Source organism: Halichoerus grypus, chromosome 7 (assembly GCF_964656455.1).
Source record: "Halichoerus grypus chromosome 7, mHalGry1.hap1.1, whole genome shotgun sequence".
Classification (NCBI taxonomy): domain Eukaryota; kingdom Metazoa; phylum Chordata; class Mammalia; order Carnivora; family Phocidae; genus Halichoerus; species Halichoerus grypus.
In genome coordinates, this window is record NC_135718.1 from 109010813 (window position 1) to 109034188 (window position 23376).

The 23376-nt window shown below is 35.5% G+C and overlaps 1 protein-coding gene and 1 pseudogene across 3 annotated transcripts; one reads left to right on the forward strand and one right to left on the reverse strand.

Annotated features, from left to right (window-relative positions):
- The first annotated feature begins 434 nt into the window (after positions 1–434).
- LOC118522095 (complement factor H-related protein 2-like) lies at positions 435–21169 on the forward strand. Of its 3 annotated transcripts, XR_013449855.1 has the most exons (8): positions 435–615; positions 3701–3895; positions 4938–5114; positions 11212–11307; positions 11441–11492; positions 12535–12566; positions 13620–13665; positions 17236–17359. XR_013449855.1 is itself a non-coding variant. In XM_078078034.1 (5 exons), exons 1-5 carry the CDS (start codon positions 558–560, stop codon positions 11473–11475), a joined length of 561 nt encoding a protein of 186 aa, XP_077934160.1. In that variant the 5' UTR covers positions 435–557; the 3' UTR covers positions 11476–12360. The 3 variants fall into 3 exon arrangements, 2 of the variants coding, with proteins under 2 accessions (XP_077934160.1, XP_035926839.1); XM_078078034.1 differs by lacking the exons at positions 12535–12566; positions 13620–13665; positions 17236–17359 and having other exon boundaries at positions 11441–12360; XM_036070946.2 differs by lacking the exons at positions 11212–11307; positions 11441–11492; positions 12535–12566; positions 13620–13665; positions 17236–17359 and adding exons at positions 20147–20329; positions 20785–21169 and having other exon boundaries at positions 444–615.
- LOC118522096 (protein BUD31 homolog pseudogene) lies at positions 15342–17205 on the reverse strand (annotated as a pseudogene).
- Positions 21170–23376: the final 2207 nt, after the last annotated feature.

Consider the following 23376-nt stretch of genomic DNA (forward strand, 5'->3'; position numbering starts at 1 on the left):
CATCAAAAACTAATGATCTAATGTATGGTGATTAACATAACATAATAATAAAAAAGAGTAAAGCAGTGTTTCCCTAGGCATAAGAAAATACAGATAATGGAATGGGGTCCAAATATACACATTGGTTTTCATAAACCCTTAAGTAATGAAGTAATGAAGGTAAGTAAAGGACAAGAGAAAAATATAATGACAGGGATTCAGTTATTTGCATATGATTCACCTGGTTGAGGAAGAGCTGTATTGATTTTCAATGGGTGTTTAACTTAGTGTTTTACATCATTTTTGGAGCCAGCCTGTTATTGTCCATAAAGAAAGCTGTACAGTACGTATCAGGGAATGAATTCAAGAAATCATTGTGAAACAATTAACCAATAGGAATTGAGGGATTTTGCAAAGTTCTTTGAACTTTGATATTTACTGAGCAACCACAATTAACGAGCTTCATGGTAGTGCACTTAAATTCAGGGTCACACTTGATAACTGCTAATTAACCAGATTTACAACCCCAAACAACACAACTGGAATATTTGTATTAATATAGCATTGGAATAACTAACATGCTGTTACTAATCAGTATTATTTTCATCTTGTGGGTTTCCTGTGCTCATGGACAAGGTAAGTTGAAACAGATCTGAACACTTACCTTCTCTCTTAAATGTAACTTCATATCATATCTACTTTCATGTATCTATATTTTTTAATGAATTTACTAGTAAAAATCGTCTGTATTGTGATACCATAATGGAGCATAACTTTATAAAGGAAAATTATCTTGTGTTTATCTAACGGGAAAATAAAATAAATTCTGTTTTCTATTTCCTAAATTTGACAGGACACACAATGCTGATTATGGAGATGTGTGAGTATGCTCACACAACTTTAGGAAATACGTCACAAGAAAAGTGAGATTCTGACCTCAAAATATATGGAGGTTTCTTATTTTTAATGCAAGAAATGGATAGCTACATAATCTTGTATATGGTGATGGTTTTATGACTTTGTATGTCAAAACTTCTTAAGTTTAGCAGAAGTAGAATATTTGTCATATTTTTTAATTATTGAGAGTCCCTTAAAAATCTGAATTAATCAGTAATGATCAACACTTAATAGTAATTTCTATTAATGCAAGAGGATGCTTTTTGGTTGAGATAAAGTCATTCTAAAATATTTTGGATTTGTAGGGGCACCTAGGAGGCTCAGTTGGTTAAGCGACTGCCTTCGGCTCTGGCCATGATCCCAAGGTCCTGAGATCAAGCCCCTCATTGGGCTCCCTGCTCAGCAGGGGAGTCTGCTTCTCCCCCTTCCTCTGCTCATCCTCTCTCTCTCACTCTCTCTCTTTCAAATAAATAAATAAAATCTTTAAAAAATGTTTTGGATTTGAAATAGTGTAAAGTCTGTGTTGTTATTTATAATATGTGGGTATATAATTTTTTAAGTATACATTTATATACATATCACTTAACTAAAACTACTTAAAACATAAAAATATCTATCTTTATAGTACATAATATGTATTTGTCCTAAGCTAGTAGTTTATTATTTATTTTTTATTTTTTATTTTTTTAAAGATTTTATTTATTTACTTGACAGAGAGACAGCAAGAGAGGGAACACAAGCAGGGAGAATGGGAGAGGGAGAAGCAGGCCTCCCTGTGAGCAGGGAGCCCAACGCGGGGCTCGATCCCAGCACCGGGGGATCATGACCTAAGCCGAAGGCAGACACTTAATGACTGAGCCACTCAGGCGCCCCGCTAAGCTAGTAGTTTAGTTAAATAAAGTAATTGATGTTTTATTTGGTGAAAACTGCTTTCCCAATTCACTCACACAAAGAAACTTATTAAATCAGACATTTCAAATATATGCAGTTTACCGTATTTCAATTATACCTTAATAAAGCTGTTACGAGGGGCACCTGGGTGGCTTAGTTGGTTGAGCCTCCAACTCTTTGTTTCAGCTGAGGTCATGATCTCAGGGTCCTGGGATCAAGCCCCATGTTTGGCTCTGGGCTCAACAAGGAGTCTGCTTCTCTTCCTCTCCCCCGCCCCCTCCCTCTGCTTTCACTCTCGCTCTTAAATAAATAATAACTAACTAACTAACTAACTAAATAAATAAATCTTTAACAAAGCTAAAGCTGTTACAAGCAATTATGATCAATTTAATATTTCAACAAAATTCGCATCAAAACAATAAATTTTAATTTACATTTCTGAGTCCACTGGTAAATATTGAGTAAATAAATAATTTTCAGAGCATTAGCACATTGCTCACTGATTTGTTTTCACCTTTCGAGTAATATATTTTTTAGATTATGTCTCTGAATTCAGTCCTTGTATATTAAAAATTATATCTCATGACATAAATATAATTGGTAGATTTTTAAACTTTAGAGAGCAGTTTATTTTTGTGTACTAGTTCTAATAGCTTTTTGCTGCATGTGTAAAATCTTTAAGATTTTTATTTATACAATTACATTTTTCTCCTTTCTTAAAGTCTTTATAAATTCTTCATTATGATATCTTTTTAAAGGCTCTTTCTTTTAAAATCAAAAACTCTCATTTCCAAATTATTATAAATGAAATCTCTAAAGTGCTTTAAGATACTTCATTGCACCATTTTTGAAGAGAATATAAATCACAGTGCTTTACTCCTGAATTTACTAAAATTCATTTTGGTAATTTGCTGTACACAGAGTTTTATATGCTCTTTAAGACTATATCCAGGTAATTCCCTTTACTAGCAACAATAATAACAAGACAACAAAACATCCCATCTAGTTTGAAACTATCCTTCCTCAGTGAATTCTTTCTGAAAGCAGCCTTTGAGATGAATGCCCTGTAAGTTTGGGTTGCACCAATGTTTCTCAAAGGAGAAATGAACTCACTTGGTGGAAGCACACTGTTTTGTATACAGAAGACGTCTTTGTGTGTTTATTGGCATGGGTTGAATTGCGTTCCTGCAAAATTCAAATGCTGAAATCCTGACTCCCAGGACCAAAGAGTGTGACTGTATACAGAAATAGGGTCTTTAGAAAGGAAATTAAGTTAAAACAAGGTCATTAGGGTGGATCCTAACCCAATAAACCTGGTGTCCCTGTATGAGGAAGAAATTAGGACAGAGACACATAAAGGGAAGACTCAGGGAGAAGAGGCCATCTACAAGCCAAGGACAGATGCCACAGAAGAAACCATTCCTGCTGACACCTGATCTCTGACTTCTACCTTCTAGAATTACAAGAAAATAAATTTCAGATATTTAAGCCACCCATTCTACAATTATAGTTTCATATGTGTATATGTTCATATATCCTATGTAATGTGTTGTCTAGAGTAGGAGAAGAGGGATGGAAAGGGCCAAGATTTCTGAGGGGAGATCTGTAGAAGACACAGAAAGAAGAGACACAGAAAGTGAATAGAGAACTATAAATAATCTGACCATCCCAAGTGAATTTCTTAGATCTGAGAAGCCTACTGGATAGAACCACTTTTATTCTTTCCTCAGTGTTTACATTTTAATCTTGGAAATACTTCTGAAGAACTTAAACATCACAAATGTCTCAAATACCTTTATACTCTTAGTTATAGATTGTCCCAGTTCTTGAATCACAAACCTAAGTGGAACAATTAAATAGAATAATAAATTCATCAATATGATTATTAAAATAAAATATAATTATTCATGTATGATACTGTTTTTTTCTTAAGGAGGAACTTGTGATTTTCCAGAAATAAGACATGGAAACATATATGATGAAGACAGATATAAACAAAGCTTCCCTGTTGCTATAGGAAAATATTTCTACTATTCCTGTGATCACAGCTTTGTGTCTCCTTCACAATCACTCTGGACTCAAATAATCTGCACAGAGGAAGGATGGTCACCAACACCAAAGTGTATCAGTGAGTAAATACCTGGTCATTATCTGGATGAATTATTCAGTGCATTCAGTGGGGCAGATGGGGATGAGGGGGATGTCAGGGGGGCTCACAGAGTTTAGACAATCACAGAGTTGGGGACTGGAGGATCCAGCAAAGGCAAGATAGTCATTCCTCTTTTGTAAGAAGCTGTTTGTGGAAACAAATCAGAAAAAAAAACCAAGTACAAACTTTTGTGGAATATCTAGATCTTTTCATTTTAAATATTAATGGTCAATACTGTTAACTGCTACTATTTAATTCAAACACACTCATTTGGTAATTGTATGAATGTAGATTGTCTCAAGAAAGTTTATTTGTGGGGCGTCTGGGTGGCTCAGTTGGTTAAGCAACTGCCTTCAGCTCAAGTCATGATCCCAGGGTCCTGGGATCAAGTCCTGCATTGGGCTCCCTGCTCAGCAGGGAGCCTGCTTCTCCCTCTCCCTCTGCCTGCCGCTCCCCCTGCTTGTGCTCTCTTGCTCTCTGTCAAATATATAAATAAAATCTTTAAAAAAAATAAAATGAAAAATCTTAAAAAAGAGTTTATCTGTATGTGTAATATCTGATTCAAAATGTGCTGTTCCTTCAAATATTCAAGAAGCATTTTTAAGTTATTTTCCTTAATTTTGTGTTTTTTACTGATTATATCTTTGTTTTTTAAAATTATATTTGTCTTACCCTCTCAATGAGTACAGAGAAAAAGCAGAGAAGTAAAGAAAACAGTGTCATGAAATAGAAAAGTAACAAAGGCAAAGGAAAGAAAAGTCATCTCTTCCTTCAAAAATCAATTTAGACAATCAAATGAGAAATAAAAACTAATTTTTCTGATATCTAGAGGAATTTTACAAATGTAAAAAGTTTTATATATGCATGCGGTGATTGATGACATTACATATTTTTTCTTTTTAACTTGCATGAACTAATTTTTAAGAATCGAATTTTTTGCGCTTGATTTCTCTTTTGAAGTTTGCAAAATGTACTACTCTTTCCTTGCAAGATTTGTATTTGTCATCTTTTCGGTTTTTAGGGCAGTGCTTTTTCCCTTGGGTGGAAAATGGTCATTCAGCATCTTCAGGACAGACACACCAGGAAGGTGACACCGTACAAATTGTCTGTGATACGGGCTACAGCGTTCTATACAATCAGAGCAGCATCCAATGCACAGAAAGTGGTTGGTCCACTCCTCCTAAATGCAGTCAGCGAGGTAAGTAAAATACTGTCCTTTGAGGTCCTGTATTCTTTTCTATTTTATAAAGACTTAGCAGCAGGAAAGATATGCAGCATTGCTGTTGTTGTGATTGTCCCCCTTTTAGGTTTAGGGTTCCAATTGTGTCTAAGTAGATATGAAAGTCTCTGGATAATCACTAGAAAATCATTTTGTCCCCTTACATGAGTTAAATGTAGGCAATATTAGAAAACACTAGTCAAGAACACAATGAAAATCTTTGAAAGATCCTTGCATGTTTTAGTAACACAAATTTAATGTTTGTAATGAAATTAGACAAAATCAGTTGACACAGCATGAGGATAAATTAAATTTTACATAGTGTAATTGTTAAAATACTGCATGTGCAAGATCTTATTGCTAGGAAACAGCTACTTGGCACTTATCTTTTTTGCCAAGTGCTAAATTGATCTCATTTAAAGACTAGCACAAATGTATTGATAATTTCCACATTGTTAGAACTTTGTATTTCTGAAATTCAGATTTCTAGGGTATAATTTAGAACATGGAAAACTCCTTCATAAAAAAACCACATCAAAAACAGGAATATATTGGAACTGAAGTTGAGTTGGAGTTTCTCATACTTTTAATGGAAACAAAGCAGTTGCTGGATGTGAATAAGGGTCTAGGGAATAATAAGATTCCTAAAGCATAGTCAAAGCCTCTAAGGGAACAGTGTCTATTCTAGCCCTCCATATTTTCCCACTCATTATTAATTCATCTAATCAATATTGTGAACTTGTGTATGCCAAGCAGTACCACAACTGTTAGAGATTAGTGCTCTACAGAGTCAGTGTATCTTTATTCATAGACTATAATGTCAAGTAGAAAACTGACAGTAAAAATAATAATTTTACAAAGAAGAAAATAGAAAATTAAAGATGATGAATCATGCACATTATAAAAGATAATAATAATAAAGTGACTGGAAGGAGTTCATATTTCACATGAGATAGTTTTTGAATCTTCTCCAACCTTAAGGATGGCACCTGGAGAAGAGTTAGATCAATCATCTGAAGGCATCAAAAGGGCTTGGACTCAATGAAAGAAAACAAGGAGGCCAGTGTGGCTGGCTCATGATGAGGCAGAGCGTTGAATTAATTTAGAAGTTATAAACCATAGGACATATTTTGGACCTTAGTCTATGTGCAATTAGAAACCTCTGGGAGATTTTCAGCAGGCAAATGACACAAAATGAATTTAAAACAAGATCATTATGAATGCTATTTTGAAAATGAATCTGAAATGACCAAGAAGAGAAGAAGGGAGGAGTGCCAGTAAAAACATTACCATCATCTAGATGTGGCATGTTCTGGGGTACAATAAAATGGAGAAAAGAAGCATTTTTCTGGAGTTGCAGTTTATGTTATTTGCAATGTAGAAAAGGAGAGAATTGAACTGTCTGATACAGGCTGAATATTACAGTATGCCAAGCATACTTTTAAATAAACGGAAAACAAAAAAAATCAAGAAGAATCTTAATGCCTTAAAGTTATGTAATGTTATTTGTCAATTACATCTCAATAAAGCTGGGGGAAAAAGAAGCAAGTCTCTTGTAGACAGCATATACATCATTCCAAACATTTTTAGACCTCTTTCTCCAAAACTTTTGCTTTTTAATTGGAGAGTTTAATTCATTTAAAGTAATTACTGATAACAAAGTTCTTACCACTGCCATTTTAATTTATTTTCTGTATGTCTCATATCTTTTTGTCCTCAGTTTTCCATTAATGCCTTTTTTTAATGTTTAATGGATTTTTTTTTTAATTTTTTTATTGTTATGTTAATCCCCATACATTACATCATTAGTTTTAGATATAGTGTTCCATGATTCATTGTTTGTGCATAACACCCAGTGCTCCATGCAGAACGTGCCCTCCTCAATACCCATCACCAGGCTAACCCATCCTCCCAACCCCCTCCCCTCTAGAACCCTCAGTTTGTTTTTCAGAGTCCATCGTCTCTCATGGTTCTTCTCCCCCTCCGATTTCCCCCCCTTCATTCTTCCCCTCCTGCTACATTCTTCTTCTTCTTTTTTTCTTTCTTAACATATATTGCATTATTTGTTTCAGAGGTACAGATCTGAGATTCAACAGTCTTGCACAATTCACAGCGCTTACCAGAACACATACCCTCCCCAGTGTCCATCACCCAGTCACCCCATCCCTCCCACCCCACCCCCCACTCCAGCAACCCTCAGTTTGTTTCCTGAGATTAAGAATTCCTCATATCAGTGAGGTCATATGATACATGTCTTTCTCTGTTTGACTTATTTCGCTCAGCATAATACCCTCCAGTTCCATCCACGTTGTTGCAAAGGGCAAGATCTCATTCCTTTTGATGGCTGCATAATATTCCATTGTGTATATATACCACATCTTCTTTATCCATTCATTAATGGATTTTTTTGTAGTGAACCAATCTGATTCCCTTCTCATTTGCTTTTCTTTCTATTCTTTAGTGATTTATTTTAGTGGTTTCTCCAGGGATTACAAATCACATCTTAAATTTACGATTACCTAGTTTGAATTAGTACCAGCCAAGCTGAAGTAGCATCTAAAAATCTGCTCCTATACATCTTCATTCCTTCCCCTTTATATGTTATTGTCACAAAGTATATCTTTGTCATTGTGTTCCCATTAATATAGATTTATAATTATTGTTTCATGCATTTGTCTTTTAAATCATATAAGAAAAATAATTTAAAAACATAAACACAATAATAATGGCTTTTATATTTCCCTTTATTACCTATAGTTACCTAATGGTACCTATAGTGACCTTTACCATTGTCCTCTATGTCTTCATTTAGCTTCAAGTTACTGTCTGATGTCCTTATACTTCAGCCTTCAGCATTTCTTATAGGTCATGTCTACTTATAACAAATTCCCTCACTTTTTGTTTATTGGAGGATGTCTTCATTTCTCCTTCAATTTTGAAGGATATTATGGCCCAATATAAAATTGTTGCTTGATAGTTTTTTTTCCCTTTTAAATATTTCTTATCACTGCCTCCTGGCCTCCATGGTTTCTAAGGAGAAATTGACTCTTGATGTTAATTAGGACTTCTTATATGCAATGCGTGGCTTCTTCTTTGCTACTTTCAAGATTATCTCTTTATCTTTGGATTTGATACTTTGATTCTAATGTATCTCAGTATAGACCTCTGCATCTGAGTTTTTTTCTCCTTGGAGTTTGTTGAGATTCTTGGATATGAAGATAATACCTTTTATCAAATTTAGGAAGGTTTCACCAATTAATTTGAATAGTGGTTCATTTTTCTTCATTTCATTCTGCTCATTTTTCTTCATTCTTTTTTCTTACTGCTTCTCTTTTGACCTACCTTCAAGTCCATTGATTCTCTTTTTTGTTATATTTTCTTTTCTTCTTAGAGACTTCACCTTCAGTCATACTTTAAGGGTAATTCTGCTGGCAACAAATTCAGTTTTCCTTTGTCTGAGACTATCTTATTTTCCTATATTCCTAAAGGATATAGAATTTGAGGTTGATAATTCTTTTGTTCCACCACTTTTAAAATATTGGGCCACTTGTCCCGGCTTCCTTAGTTTTGGATGAGTAGTTCACTCTCATTTGAATCATTGTTTGCCTATTGGTTCTGCATTATTTTTCTCTAGCTACATTTAGGATTTTTTTTTCTTTTCCTTTAATTTTCAGCAATTTGATAATGATGTGTCTTGACATGGAGTAGAGCTTACAGTTTCCTGAAGAGGTATATTTATATGTTACATGCATTTGGAGAAATTCTTGACCACAATTCTTTAAATATTTTTTTTAGCTCTATACCCTTTCCCCTTTATGGAATGCCAGTCTTATTTATTTTCCCACAAGTCTCTGCAGTCTGTTAATTTTGTACGTTTACATTTTACTTTTAGATTAGATCATTTCTATTCATCTATCTTCAACATCAATGATTCATTCTTCCATCATCTCTAATTTATTACTGAGCTCCTTCCAATGAGGGTTTTTTAAATGTTATCTTATTGTATTTTTCAATGTATAATTCTTATTTGGTTCTTTAAATTAGGTATCAAAGAGTTCCACAATCTGAGTGATCTCAAAGTTAGCATCTGTTCATTTTCTTTTCTCTTTTGAGATTTTCCTGAATCTTGGTGTGATGAGTAATTTCCAATTGTATCCTGGACCATTGGGGTATAATGTAGTAAGAATTGGGATTTTATTTAAACCTTCTATTTGATCAGGCCTCCACTGATACAACTCTTGCAGGTAAAGGAAGCAATGCCTTATTAGTGCTGGATGGTAAAGGCCTATCACTTGTCTTCGCTGACATCTTCCTGGACTGGGGTTGGGGCGCCACCTTATTACCAAGCAAGGTGCATTTCCAACTATGCACTTGCCTTCCACTGATACCATGGGAGAGAAGAGGTAATTTATTGCTGCAACTGTGGACATAAGTATAGCATAAGCAGTGAGCCTCTGCTCACATCATGGGAAGAGCAAGGAGCACCTTGTTTGGTAGGGCAGGTTGAAAATCTAATCTACCCACTTAACCTTTCCTGATAGGCAGACTGCAGTGTCTCTATGGTGTTTTTCTAGGATAAGTTAGGTATTATTTGAAAAAAAAAAAAAAGCATCTGTCTTTGTAGGCTGTTTTTCTTGGCCTTTGCCTAGAAAGAGACCGTTCTCTTTCTCTATTCTTTTGGGGGCTTTTTTTTTGGTGTAAATTTCATGGCTCTAGGTTGAAAGTTTCTCTCATCGCATGTCTGGGATATGCAAGAAGTAAAAAGAAACCCAAGCAATTCACAGCTGTGTTGCTCCTTTTGTTTCTATATCATTAGCAAATCTGACTTCTCTACATTGTTCAGAGTTTCCTTATGTTTGTTTTATATAATATGTCAGACTTTTGTGTTATACTTAGCAGAGGGAGTTAGAAATGCTTCTAGATTCCATCTTTCTGAAACAGGAAGTTAGTATACCCTTTTTACCTTCTATAAATTTGTTTCTTTAATTTTTGCAAGGAGTTGATTTTTAAAAACAAAAAAAATTAAATGACTAGTGTCCCAAGAGACATTGTAGTAGGTTGTATAAGAGTACAGGAACTTTAGGGGTGCCTGGGTGGCTCAGTTGGTTAAGTGGCTGCCTTTGGCTCAGGTCATGATCTCCAGGTCCTGGGATTGAGCCCCAAGTTGGGCTCCCAGCTCAGCATGGAGTCTGCTTCTCCCTCTGCCTCTGCCACTCCCCCTGCTTGTGCTCTCTGTCAAATAAATAAATAAAATATTTTTAAAAAAGAAAAGGTATGGGAACTTTATATGATGGCTAACTATGCAACTGCCCATCATTAGTCATTGCAAACATCATTTTTATACCGGAATATGGCAAAGCAGAAATATTTATTTCTAGTGTATGTGTGATTTAATGTGGCATGAATGGAAGGGCTACAAGATATTGCAATCCTCACTTTATATGATTAGAACTTCACCAATAAATTATTTCTTTCCTCAGAATCACACAAGTCCTGAAATTACATATTGTGCTGCTTCTCAGATATACAGGATATTTTGTATATAATTCCTAATAATTTCACATAACATAACAATACATTAAAAGAAGCAAGTCAAAGTAGGGTTCTATCATAATACTTTTAAAAGGTGGCACAGTTTGATTACTCTGACAAGATCAGTTGTCAGGAGTGGATGGTGTATAGAAAGGAAACTGTTACTTGCGTCCATGTTTACCAGATTCTCATTGGAGAGAGCTCGCCTGAAGCATGAGACTCACAGACAAGGCAACTAACTAGAGGGCGAGAAGCAAGAGCTTTAGTGGGCAGAAAGAAAGACTCTGGCACGGGAGGGGTTTAGCGAGTTAAGCCGGGGCAGTGATGTTGTCTAGGGGTCTTTACGGGTTTTACCTGGGCAAGGGGCAGAGTTTGTGGCCCCCTCCTCCAACAGTTTTCCCATTGGTCAGTTTAAGACCTTTTCTATATAAGACTATGGCGCTATGGACTTGGTGGGCATAGTGCTATGTCCTAGCTTCCTGTTATCTGGGGCCATTGTTTAGCCTTACACGGTCTATTGTCAACTTTTTTTTATCTTCTTTAGGTCCCTTGGTGGATTCTTTGTTCAGTGGCTGTGTGTCCAGTTTTAGGCATGGAAAGCTTGACCCACAGATGTTTGTGCAAACTTGCTTCAGCCCAGGTCCCTGACTACCAACAATTCCTCAAGGCCTATCAAAATAAAGGGAGGGGAGAAAACTAGCTTTATTTTAATTGTGCAAAACCAAGTTGTAAAACTGAAAAATTTCAGTTAACATATATGACTTTTATTTTAGGCCCACTGAAGATGTCTATTTGTAATCCTGACTGAAATTTGCTATTCAACTGGTATGATGATCTTTCCTATTATGATGTGTGTTTTTTCCACACCACCAAACAATTATCTGACACCAGGAGGGTGTCCTACAATTCAACTCAATTCTGACACTATTTACCTGGAGATTGCATAATCCCACAGATTAAGGGCTCAGTCCTACTAGACTGCTTCTATCCCCTTCACAAGACAATTGCAAAAATTCAGTGTGTCATCTAACCAAATAGCTATAGATCAGAGGTTCCTAGGACCTTCTCCTCAGGTTCAATTAATTTAGTAGAGCAGCTCACAGAACTAAAAAAACAAAACAAAACAAACAAAAACATTTTATTTACTAGATTACTAGTTTATTATAAAGGATATTACTCAGGAATAGCCAGATGAAAGAGATGCGCAGGGCAAGATATATGGTAAGGGGCATGGAGCTTCCTTTGCCTTCTCTGAGTTCACTACCCTCCCAGCAGCTCCATGTGCTTACCTCCCAGGAAGCTCTCAGAACCCTGTCCTTTTGGGTTATTATGGAGGCTTCATTACATAGGCATGGTTGATTAAATCATTGGGCATCAGCAATTGATTCAACCTCCAGTCCCTCTCCCCTCTCTGGAGGTCATGATGGTGGGACTGCAAGTTCCAACTCTCTAAAGATAGGGCTGGTTCCTCTCTGGCAAGAAGACCCTATCCTTGGAGTTTTCTAGAAGTCACCTCATTAACATAACTAAAGACACCTTTATCACACTCATCACTTAGGAAATTCCAAGCATTTTAGGAGCTCTGTGCTAGATGTGGGGACAAGGACTAAATATATATTTATTATAAATCATAATATCACCACTGTTAACTTTGTTGCAAGTAAATTGGGATTGTAGCATATTGGCAGCATAGTATCTCAACAGCTCTGCTTTGTTTGCTTAAAGAAATTCCCTTCTTTTTGTGTTTGCAAGAATTTTGTTTATTGTATTTTCTTTTTTGACCAAGAATTTATGTTAAAATATATTGGATTATCACTATATCTGCATCTGTTAAGATGTTTAATCACTAATAACATTCTCTCTCCAGGCTTACAAGTTTGTACGCTGCTAGTTTAGAAGGTAGGTCATAAGATACAATGCTTTCACCAGGACCAAATCAATATTTCCCTTTACTGGAAGTTGATGGTAACTCTGTTGTTATCTTGGGCCTCTCATGTCATTGAACTAACAGGCATAGGAGTGGGTTGTGTACACAGGCTGGGATATTGAACTGAATTGCCAAAGGGTTATTGTTTACTACTACCTCATGAGAGCAGGGAAATTATATTTGAATGCAGAAAATTCTCTGAGGCTCCTCCTTTTGCACTTCTCTGTGTATCAATAAATGTTAATAGAAGACATCAACAAACTACTAAATATAAGGTTGCTGTGGATTCTGACAATTTGGAGAAGTGTGGTTAACCCCATCAGGTAGAGGACCTGGACTAGTTTAGATGCTGGCTGAAGAGGAAGGAAACATATAGTGAATGGGGTGTAGAAAAACATTTATAATATCAACCACAGCCTAATGATCAATAACTTACATGAGGACTATGACAATATACTTCTGTTTTGATTCTTATAGATATATTTGCATATTTTTAGCTGTTTTCTCTTGCTTGACCTTATGCTTTTGTGAAAAGAAATGATTTAGCTTTTAAGATACAGAATACCTCTGTGGGCTTGTGACTAAAATAAGGTAATAACATCACCAAATATCAATAGGATGACTTGGAAGTTCTGACTCCCATTTATAGGAAGAGAACAAAGACATCTTCATTATAGGAAGGCAAATTTGATCTTGCTATGTGGAGCTATCATTACTGTTATTGTGATGGACAGTGGTGGATTACGCTGATTATTTCATTGATGTCATCAAGCACCACATCCAAATTTCTTAAGATTTAAAGCATATAAACTACATTTCCTATTATTCTTTGTTTGTTGGTTTTCATTGAGTTTCACCCATAGAAGGAGTAGTCGGAAATCAGAAACAAGGAAGATCATTTTGGCTTTACCAGTGTGGCAGTTCCCAACAGTAGTTAGAAACAGATGTATTCAAGTGGAGATTGGGTGATCCAGAGGGAATACTACTTTTGGAAGTCCTGCTAGTTTGTTCCTGTTCTTCCCTAGACCCAGAACTAACTGCAAAACTCCTTCCAACAACAGAGCAACATGTGTAAGTTCTAGGTGCCATCTTGAAAGCAATAGAATCTTTTGCTTTTTGATATTATACTTATTGCTCTTTATGTCCTCCAGCTTCTTCATTCTCCCATTTGGTCTGGCAGACCTTTCTATACCTTTGCAACTAATTACTTATATTTAATTTTCACTGGGAGAAATAGCTAGATTGGTTTCTGGCTGAATGTGACTGAATGTGACTAACTCAATAAGTGATAACAGAAAGAACATATTCATTATATGCAAAGTTTAAGATGTGGGGAGAGTAAATGGACCCAAATGGAAGTAAAGTCTCCATATTTTACTTGAAGTGGTAATGTGTGAATACCAGAAAGGAATGCTAAGCTATATATGTACATCTTAATACCTAGAGCTACCACTAATAGACTTATACAAGAAGTATACTCAGCAATATAGATGTATCAAAATAAAATTATTTTAAAATGTTGAAGAGACCTACAGGGAAGGCAAGAAAAGGAAACAGGAATTAAAAACAGAGAACACACACACACGCACACACACGCACACACATACAGCCCCCAAATAATAAAATGACTGACATAGCCTTTAACACAGCAATAATTACTTTAAATGTAAATGGTCTAAATACTTCAGTTAAAAGACTGAGAATGGCAGGGTGAACACAGAAACAAGACTCAACTATGTACTGTCTACAAGAAACTCACTTCTAATATGAAAACATATTTACACTCAAAGTGAAAGATTAGAAAAAAAATCACTTGATCTATTTTGTTGTCAATGCTCTCCATTGCATTTTCAATTTCATCAAGTGCAGAATTTGTCTGGTTCTTTCTTGTGATTTCTATATCTTTGCTAAATTTCTCATTTTGTTTGTGTATTGTTTTCCTGATTTTATTGAATTGTCTTTCCGTGTTTTCTTGTGCCTCACTAAGCATCTTTAAGATAGCTGCTTTGAGTTCTTTATCAGGTAAATTGCAGATCTCCAATCTTTAGGGTTGAAGATTACTGTGTCCCTTTGGTGGTGTCATGTTTCCTTGATTTTTTTATGTTCCTTGAAGTTTTAAGGTGTTGCCTTTACATTTGAAGTAGCATTCACCTTTTGTCACCTTTAGTGATTGATTTCAGCTGAGGAACACCTTCTGTCGGCCATCTTAGGGATTCTGATGATTTCTCAGATCTTTTTGTGGTTGTGCCTACTTCACACTTCTTGCTTCTCCCTGTGACAGAAATATTAAGCTTGTATACCTTCTCAACCCTGCAAAGCCAGGCCAGTTGCTACAGCCTTTATTAAAATAATTTTCTTGTGGTTTATAATTCATTTAAAGTTTATATAATTTATAATATTTATGTTATTAAACCCAAAGGGAAATATCCAGAAAAACTCTCATTTTTAATGGATCTCTGCCAAAAAAAAAAAAAAAAAAAGTCTATCAAACTTCTAGTGAAGGATGGAGAGAAATTTAAGGTATAGAAACTTAAATCTTATAAAAAATATTGTTTTATCTCCTTTTCCTCAATCTTACATGTAAATTTATTAAAATTAGCAGTTTTTTAAAATGACGGCTTAATTATTGATTTTAAATCCTGCTTGAAATAGACTTGGAATCCCATTTGCTGAACGGCTACTCAAATTATCATTACATTGAGTATACATTTATTTTCTAATTGATGTTTCTGGTGTGACTCCACCCATAGTGGAAAATGTTATTCTACCAAATAAGATGCCTGGGTGGTATCCTTCTGGTAAGACAGTACATTATGAACTCATCAAACCTTTAGATTTGTTTGGTGAAGGAGAAGTGATATGATTTTGTTTTTGTTTTGTGAGAGACAGAGCATGAAAGGGGGCAGAAGGAGAGAGCAGACTCCCTGCTGAGCAGGGAGCCCCATGTGGGCCTCAATCTCACAACCCTGAGATCATGACCTGAGCTGAAATCAAGAGTCAAATGTTTACCCAACTGAGCCACTCAGGTGACCCCAAAGTGATATGTTTAAATGGAACTGGACAGAACCACCTCAGTGCGAAGGAAGATTATCTCATTCCCCCCCAAGTTTTATTTATTTTTAAAGATAAAGTATGTTGCTATAAATATGTCATGAAATAGTACTTATGGAATTTTTTTTAAAGGTTTAAAGTTTTATTTCTACAAATCACAACTGATAAACACCAAAGCCTTTACCTGTAGAGACCATGCTCCAACTCAGGCTACGCTCCCAGGAAAGAGGGTGGCGCAAGAGGCAGAACCTGGGAAGTCCCAAGTTCAGGGTCAGGAGGGGTCAGGGCCTGAGGTCCTCAGCCTGAGCAGCCCCAGCTGCTGCAGTGTGTACAGGCGATGATCCGGCCCACTTCCTGCTTGCTTTTGGAGACCCGGAAAATGCAGTTCCTCCCCAAAATTGGTGTCCGTGTCTGAATGCAGCACAGGCAGCATAAATTCTCATACCCCTGCTTTTTCCATTTTGCGATCAGGTTTTTATCTGATTTTATCATAGCCTTCTTTAATACAATATTCATATTGTTCTCTGCTTATGGCTTTCTGCTTCTAAAAGAGGTCAGAAATATAGTGGGTTTTCTGTTGGTGGATCCTGAAGATAGACCACAGAGATTCCACTTTCTTCTTTACCTCATGAGGTTCTGTTTCAGCTTCTCTCATCTTTTGATCTAATTCATCCAGGGTTGGCTCCATCAACTCCCAACCATCTGGGGGAGCTTTCTGGCTTCTTTTGACTTTAGGCATTTTTCCCACAAGATAATTTGCAAAGATCATCTGCTTCCCAAGAGTATAACAGAAAGACCTCTGGTTTCTTCAGTTACAGGCTTGGGTTCTTGTCCAGCTCTACCAATTATTACTCTGTGACTTTGGGGAGGCCATATTCCCTTTCTGGTCCTCAGTCTCATCTGAACCACTGTCACCATCAGCTGCCATTTCTCTTTTATGGAATATTTTTTAAAATACAAATAAAATGATGGTACTTAAAATTCAATTTTTGGGGGGCAGACTGAACTAAGTAATGTAGTGTATTTGTTTCATGAAAGATTTGGCCAGATTAAAAGAACAGTTGGAATCATGGAAAATTCCCTGTCATAAGCATTAGACACTGAGTTATTTCCTGAGGAACAAATGTATTAAAGCTACCACAAATACATTTGACAACCCAAGAAATTCCACTTTGAAACATGGAATAGGCAGCTGGGGTGTGATCATAGAAGGTGATATAAATTTGGGTTTCTTCAGCATGTGGATTATATTTCAAGGTAGCTTACTTACTACCTGAGTTTATCCCAGGGACTAGTGAATACAGGAAAAAAAAAAAAGTCTGAGTATTTGGTCATAGAACTCTCTAGTATTTAGAGTTCAGGAAATAAAGGGAATCAACAAAAGTGTAATTATATTAACCCTTTGTAGTATTTCAAATAAACTTTTGCCTGGCATATATATTTTCCAGTCTTTTACTTTGAACCCACCTATGTTTTCATGTTTGAAGAGAGTTTCTTATAGATGCCATATAGCTGGGTCTTGTTTATGTCATCCTGACATTTTTAGTCTTTTTTTTTTTTTTTTAAAGATTTTATTTATTTATTTGACAGAGAGAGAGAGACAAGCGAGAGAGGGAACACAAGCAGGGGGAGTGGGAGAGGGAGAAGCAGGCTTCCCACCGAGCAGGGAGCCCGACGCGGAGCTCGATCCCAGGACCCTCGGATCACGACCTGAGCTGAAGGCATATGCTTAATCGACTGAGCCACCCAGGTGCCCCATTTTTAGTCTTTTAACTGAAGTATTTAAACCATTTACAATTAAAGTAATTATTGATAGATTAGGGACTGTATCAGCCATTTATTATTTGTTTTATGTGTGTTTCCTCTGTTTCTCTTTCCTGTTTTCTTGCCTTCCCTGTGGATTTTTTGAACATTTAAAAATCATTTTATTTTGATATATCTATATTGTTTTTGAGCATATCTCTTTGTGTAGTTTTATTAGTGTTTCTGTAGGTATGAAAATGCACATATATAGCTTATTACTCCCCCCAGAATTGACATTTTACCACATCAAGTGAAATGTGGGAACCTTACTTCCATTTAGGTCATTTTACTCTCCCCACATTTTTAACATAAAGCTCTTGGGTATTTCCTCCACATACATTAATTAGCATGTGATATAGTTTTGCTCAGACATCAAATCATATCAAATGATTTAATTTTGTACAAACGTCAAACATAATTTAGCCAACTAACTAGGAAAAAGAGAGTCTGTTATATTACCCTATTTTTATTAGTTCCATTTTTTTCTTCGTTCCTGAAGTCTTAATTCTTCTGTTATCTTTTCCTTTCTACTTAGAGAATTCCTTTATAAATTCTTTAAGGACAGGTCTGCTAGAGACAAATTCTGTTTCCTTTGCCTCAGAATGTCTTCCTTTCGCCCTTAAATCCTACAAGATAGTGTCACTGCATATAGAATTTGGGGTTGACAGTTCTTTCTGACCCCATGGTCACAGATGAGCACCCCACTGATATTTGAGTCCTTTCTCCCCCATTGGTTTGCATAATTTCTATCTAGCTTTTGATACTTTTTTCCTTTTCTTAATAGTTTTCAGCAGTTTGATTATGATGTATCTTGGCATGAATTTCTTTGGGTTTAACCTGTTGGGAGATTTCTCAGCTTTTTTAGCATACATATTTATGTCTTATGACCAATTTGGGAAATTTTCAGCCACTTTTTTGAAATATTTTTTCATTTCCAATCCCTTCCTCTTTCTTTTTCCGAGTGTCTACTCTGTTATCTTCCCACAGGTCCCTGAAGCTCTGTCCCTTTTTTTTTTGTTTGCTTGTTTTCAGTCTATTTTCAAAGTGAGTGATTTGTATTGCTCTATATTCAAGTTTACGTATCCTTCTGGCATCTGCAATCTATTATTGAGCCCATCCAGTGAGTTCAAAAGGAAATGGTTACAGTTTTCAGTTCTATACTTCCACTGAATTTTTAAAAGTCACTGTCAAATGTTTCCAATATCTGTGTCATCTCAGTGTGGTCTTCTGTTGATTTTCTTTTCTTTTTTGAGATTTTCCTCATCCCTGCTATGATTTTCAATTATATTCCAGACAGTTTGAGTATTATGTTTTAAAGCTCTGCATTTGGGGCACCTGGGTGGCTCAGTCGTTAAGCGCCTGCCTTTGGTTCAGGTCATGATCCCAGGGTCCTCAGATCGAGCCCTGCGTAAGGCTCCCTGCTTGGCGGGAAGCCTGCTTCTCCCTCTCCCACTTCCCCCGCTTGTGTTCCCTCTCTCACTGTGTCTCTCTCTGTCAAATAAATAAATAAAATCCTAAAATAAATAAACAAAACTCTGCATTTTTTGGAAATGTTTTATTTATTAGGCCATCATTACTACCATGCAAGGTACAAGTCCAGACTTCCCACTTGGCTACCACCAACATCACGGGAAAAGGGAGTGGTGTCTTGTTCTCTAGGAGTGTGGGTAGAAGTCTAGGCTCCTCACCTGGCCTCTGCTGATCAAGGTGGAGAAAGGCGTGGTCTTAGGTTTCTTCTATGGTGTTTCTCTGGAGTAGTTCAGGTGTTGTAAGAAATGCCTCTGTCTTGCTAGGCCTGGACAATCTCTTTTTATGTTGGAAGCAGAAATATTTTGACCAGGTCTTGTCCAGAACAGGAAGCTAGCAGTTGCCTTTCACTTTATACAAACATGTAATTCTTTGAATTTAGGAAAGGGGGGGGATATTTATTTTGTAATAAAAATGAAAATCAATAAAAAATGACTAGAGATCCTACCACTTGCATCGACATGGATGGAACTGGAGGGGATTATGCTAAGTGAAATAAGTCAGTCAGGGAAAGACAGTTATCATATGGTTTCACTCATATGTGGAACATAAGGAATAGCGTGGGGGACCACAGGGGAGGGGAGGGAAAACAGAATGGGGAGAAATCAGAGAGGGAGACAAACCATGAGAGACTCTGGACTCCTGGAACCAAACTGTGGGTCTCAGAAGGGAGGGGGTTGGGGGATTGGGGTAACTGGGGGATGGGTATTAAGGAGGGCATGTGTGGTAATGAGCACCGGGTGTTGTTCACAACTAATGAATCGTTGAACACTACATCAAAAACTGATGATGTGCTCTATGTTGGCTAACTGAACATAATGAAAAAAAAATGACTAGAGATCCAGTAGATACTACAATAAGTTGTATATAAAAACGACATTTCTGTATCTAAGCTATCCATCTGTTCAGCATATATTCTCTAAGCAAAGCATTTTTTAATACTGAAATAATGCAAAGCAGACATATTTGTTAATGCCTTATGTGTGCTTTCATGTGGGGTGAAAGGAAAGGCTCAAAAATGTAACTCTCATTTTATGTGATTGAAATTTCTTCAATGAATCATTTATGTTAGCAGAAATCACATGTCTTAATATGAAGGACTGTGCTATATCTTTATTGCTTGCCTGTGTTTTCCTTTGGTCTTTCAATAAATCAAGTAATGTTTTTTTAGACCCTAAAGGAAAATGTGGTCCCCCTCCACCTATTGACAACGGAGACATTACCTCATTCCCATTACCAGCTTATGCTCCAGGATCATCAGTTGAGTACCGATGCCAGCACTTCTATGCACTTCGGGGAAACAGGACTATAATATGTAGGAATGGACAGTGGTCGAAACCACCAAAATGCTTGGGTAAATATTTTCATATTCTCATAGGTCCTGGGAAAATTTGTGTACTGAATATGATGTTTTCCTATTTATAGAATTTTCATGGATTAACAAACAACAATTCTGTTGAATTCTTGACTACCAAATATTAATATATGAGGAAATCAAGTTGGAAAAATTCTTGTTCAAGCAATAACAGCAACAAAAGATTCTTTAATAAAAGTTCTTCATGTGATAGCTGACATTTTGCATTTTGATTATAATATCTAATTATTATACATTAAACCCAGTACCTCATTTTTACATCCTTTGTTTAAAATGATTTAAATCTACATGATGGATTTTCAGTGAGTTGGTTTGGAACAAGGTTTGAGAATGAAGTGCTAGGCCAATGTAGAATAATCTACTTGAAAGTCTGAAATTCTGTGGCAAATATTTGTATGCTACTTAATGTTTTATGTTCATTTTTGTACTTTCAGATGCATGTGTGGTATCAGAAGAAATCATGGAAAAGCATAACATACAATTACGATGGATACATGTGAAAAAATTTTATTCTAAAACAGGGGATAATATTGAATTTATATGTAAAGCTGGATATCATAGAAAGTCACCAGGTCATGCATTTCGAGTAACCTGTTGGGAAGGGAAACTGATGTATCCCACTTGTGTATAAAGCAATGGTTAAGATGCAGTCCTAAAATTAAAATATGTACATTTATCCCAAGTTTTCATTATGAATCCAATTCTTCTCAGTTATTTTTTCAACTATTATTTAACTCATTTTTATTCATAAATCAGAATTTGTGTTAAATAGAATGTGGATGATATAACCTGAGAGACAAATGAATCACTTCTTAAAAAGCACCATATTAAAACTTGGTGAACCAAAATGCTATGTGTCCTATTCATAAAATATCTGTGTCAAGAAATTAGTTGCGATCACTTCCATGCCTGCTTCTTTCCATCCTCCTAACTTTCTCAAAGGTTTCTTCATAACTCCTGAGGCTTCCTGAGGCCCTCCATTTCAGAGGAAATGTGGGAAAAAAAATGCTTGCATCCATCTTCAAAATCATATCACTTCACAAACACATAGAAACCTAATTGTGTCATACCTGTGTTATTAATAAGATATATGAAATTGTCATTTACTTTTATTTATCTCTCAATAGATATATATGCCAAAAAATGATGAAATGCATGATCTCCTATAAGATGTCTATCTAGCAAACATAATAATTCAAACAAATCATAAAGAGGAATTCAAATCTAATTAGGTGCATAACTATTATTACATTAAAAGTGATTTCAAAAGTCCAATATCAAGTATAGACACATACACACACACACACACACACACACACACACACACACACACACACTATGCTTTGAACACTGAATAAATGTTTATAGAATAAAAGCTGGCAGAAAGCACAAAAATTTATAATAACTATAATTGAATTTAGAGATAATAGAGGGAAGAGTGGCTGTTTAGCTCCTTTATACTTACCTGTATTCTCCAATTTTTCTATCTTTAATATATATCGCCTTTGAACCATAGGATACGTTATTTTAAAATAAAGATATGTAAAAAGTAAGACAATACATATCAAGAACTATAAAGACCTCTGGTGATTATCTCCAGATCTAAAAACATTTTCATGATTTTGCTGGTATGGAGGGCTTTGGAAACATTCAATGACAAGAGTCTGAAATATGATTTTTACGTTCATACATTTCAAACAGCATAATTAAAATCAGTTGACTATAAACATTTTAAATTTCTACAAAAACACAACTTTAAGATGAAAATCAAGATATACATAATTAAGATAAAAATATTTTAAGGTGATATCTTGTAACTTTGCATTGCATCAAATCAAGTGGCATTCTTGCTTAGAATGAGAAACCTGGCTGTCACCAATGGAGTCAATTTATCTAAATGTGAATCATTGGTGACAGCCAGTTTTCTCACATATAAAGGAACACTGTTAGAATTGGCAAGTTATCTTTGCTGTTAATGTTAATGCTTGTGTATATACTATTCTCCAAAACCTTTCACCTAATGTTTGTGGAATGTATTTATGATACTTGTATATAATCAGTTATTTCAAAATAGTGATTTTTAAGATCAATCGTATCGTTTTTTTGCACTTATTGTCATTCTTGTGTAAGGATGAGTGTTAATTTATCAACTCTGTTTAAACCTTCACCTAAAAAGATTTGATAAATCTTTATTTTTGCCCTTTATTTCCAATTTTTGGAGTAAGGACTTGATGTATCAGTGACCTTCTGCGATCGCTTTAAAGACTTTTAAAACATGGTATCAGCCTGGATTCATGAATTTTTATTTATTCAGTTTGTCACAATCAATTATAATCATTATTCTTTGAAGCACAAATGATCCCACATTTGGCTAGTGAGTGCCTTGCAACTGGCTCTTGATTGCTTTGTTATATCCCCATTAGTCTTTGAGTATTTCTCTTCTTTTTAGCACAACATGACATTCCAGGCTCACTGTCTATTTCCACTGTGCAACACCCATAATCACATATCTTTCCAAAAAGTTCTGATTCTTTTTATTGGAGAACAGTGCTTAGAATCCAAGTTGTACTATTCATGGTAGTTGGGAGTGTTCAATACTGTTGAAGTGTCTTTATTTCCAGGGTCTTTCAGTTGTCAGAAATTTGAAATAGAAATGAAATTTCAAATTCATTAGTTCCTATTGGATTTTCCAATAGGATTTTCCAATTCAAGTTTAATAATATAGGGTTAAAAAAAACCTTTTTAACACATTTTCCCCTTTTCTCTTTACTTATATATTCTTATATTTCAATATCCATGAAAACAATATCAAAAGTGTCATGCAAACATTACTATCACCAGTTAAACTATCAAATGAAGGTTAAAATGTCTTGTGTTTATTTTGTCCCAGGATGCTTGACTCTACGTACTTTCTTAAAAAGCAACTTGAAATGATTCTTATCTCTGATTGGCTCTCTTACCAAATTAAGAGTTTTACAATTATTTGCATTAGTTTTTTTTTTCAATTTTTTTAATTTTAGATTTTG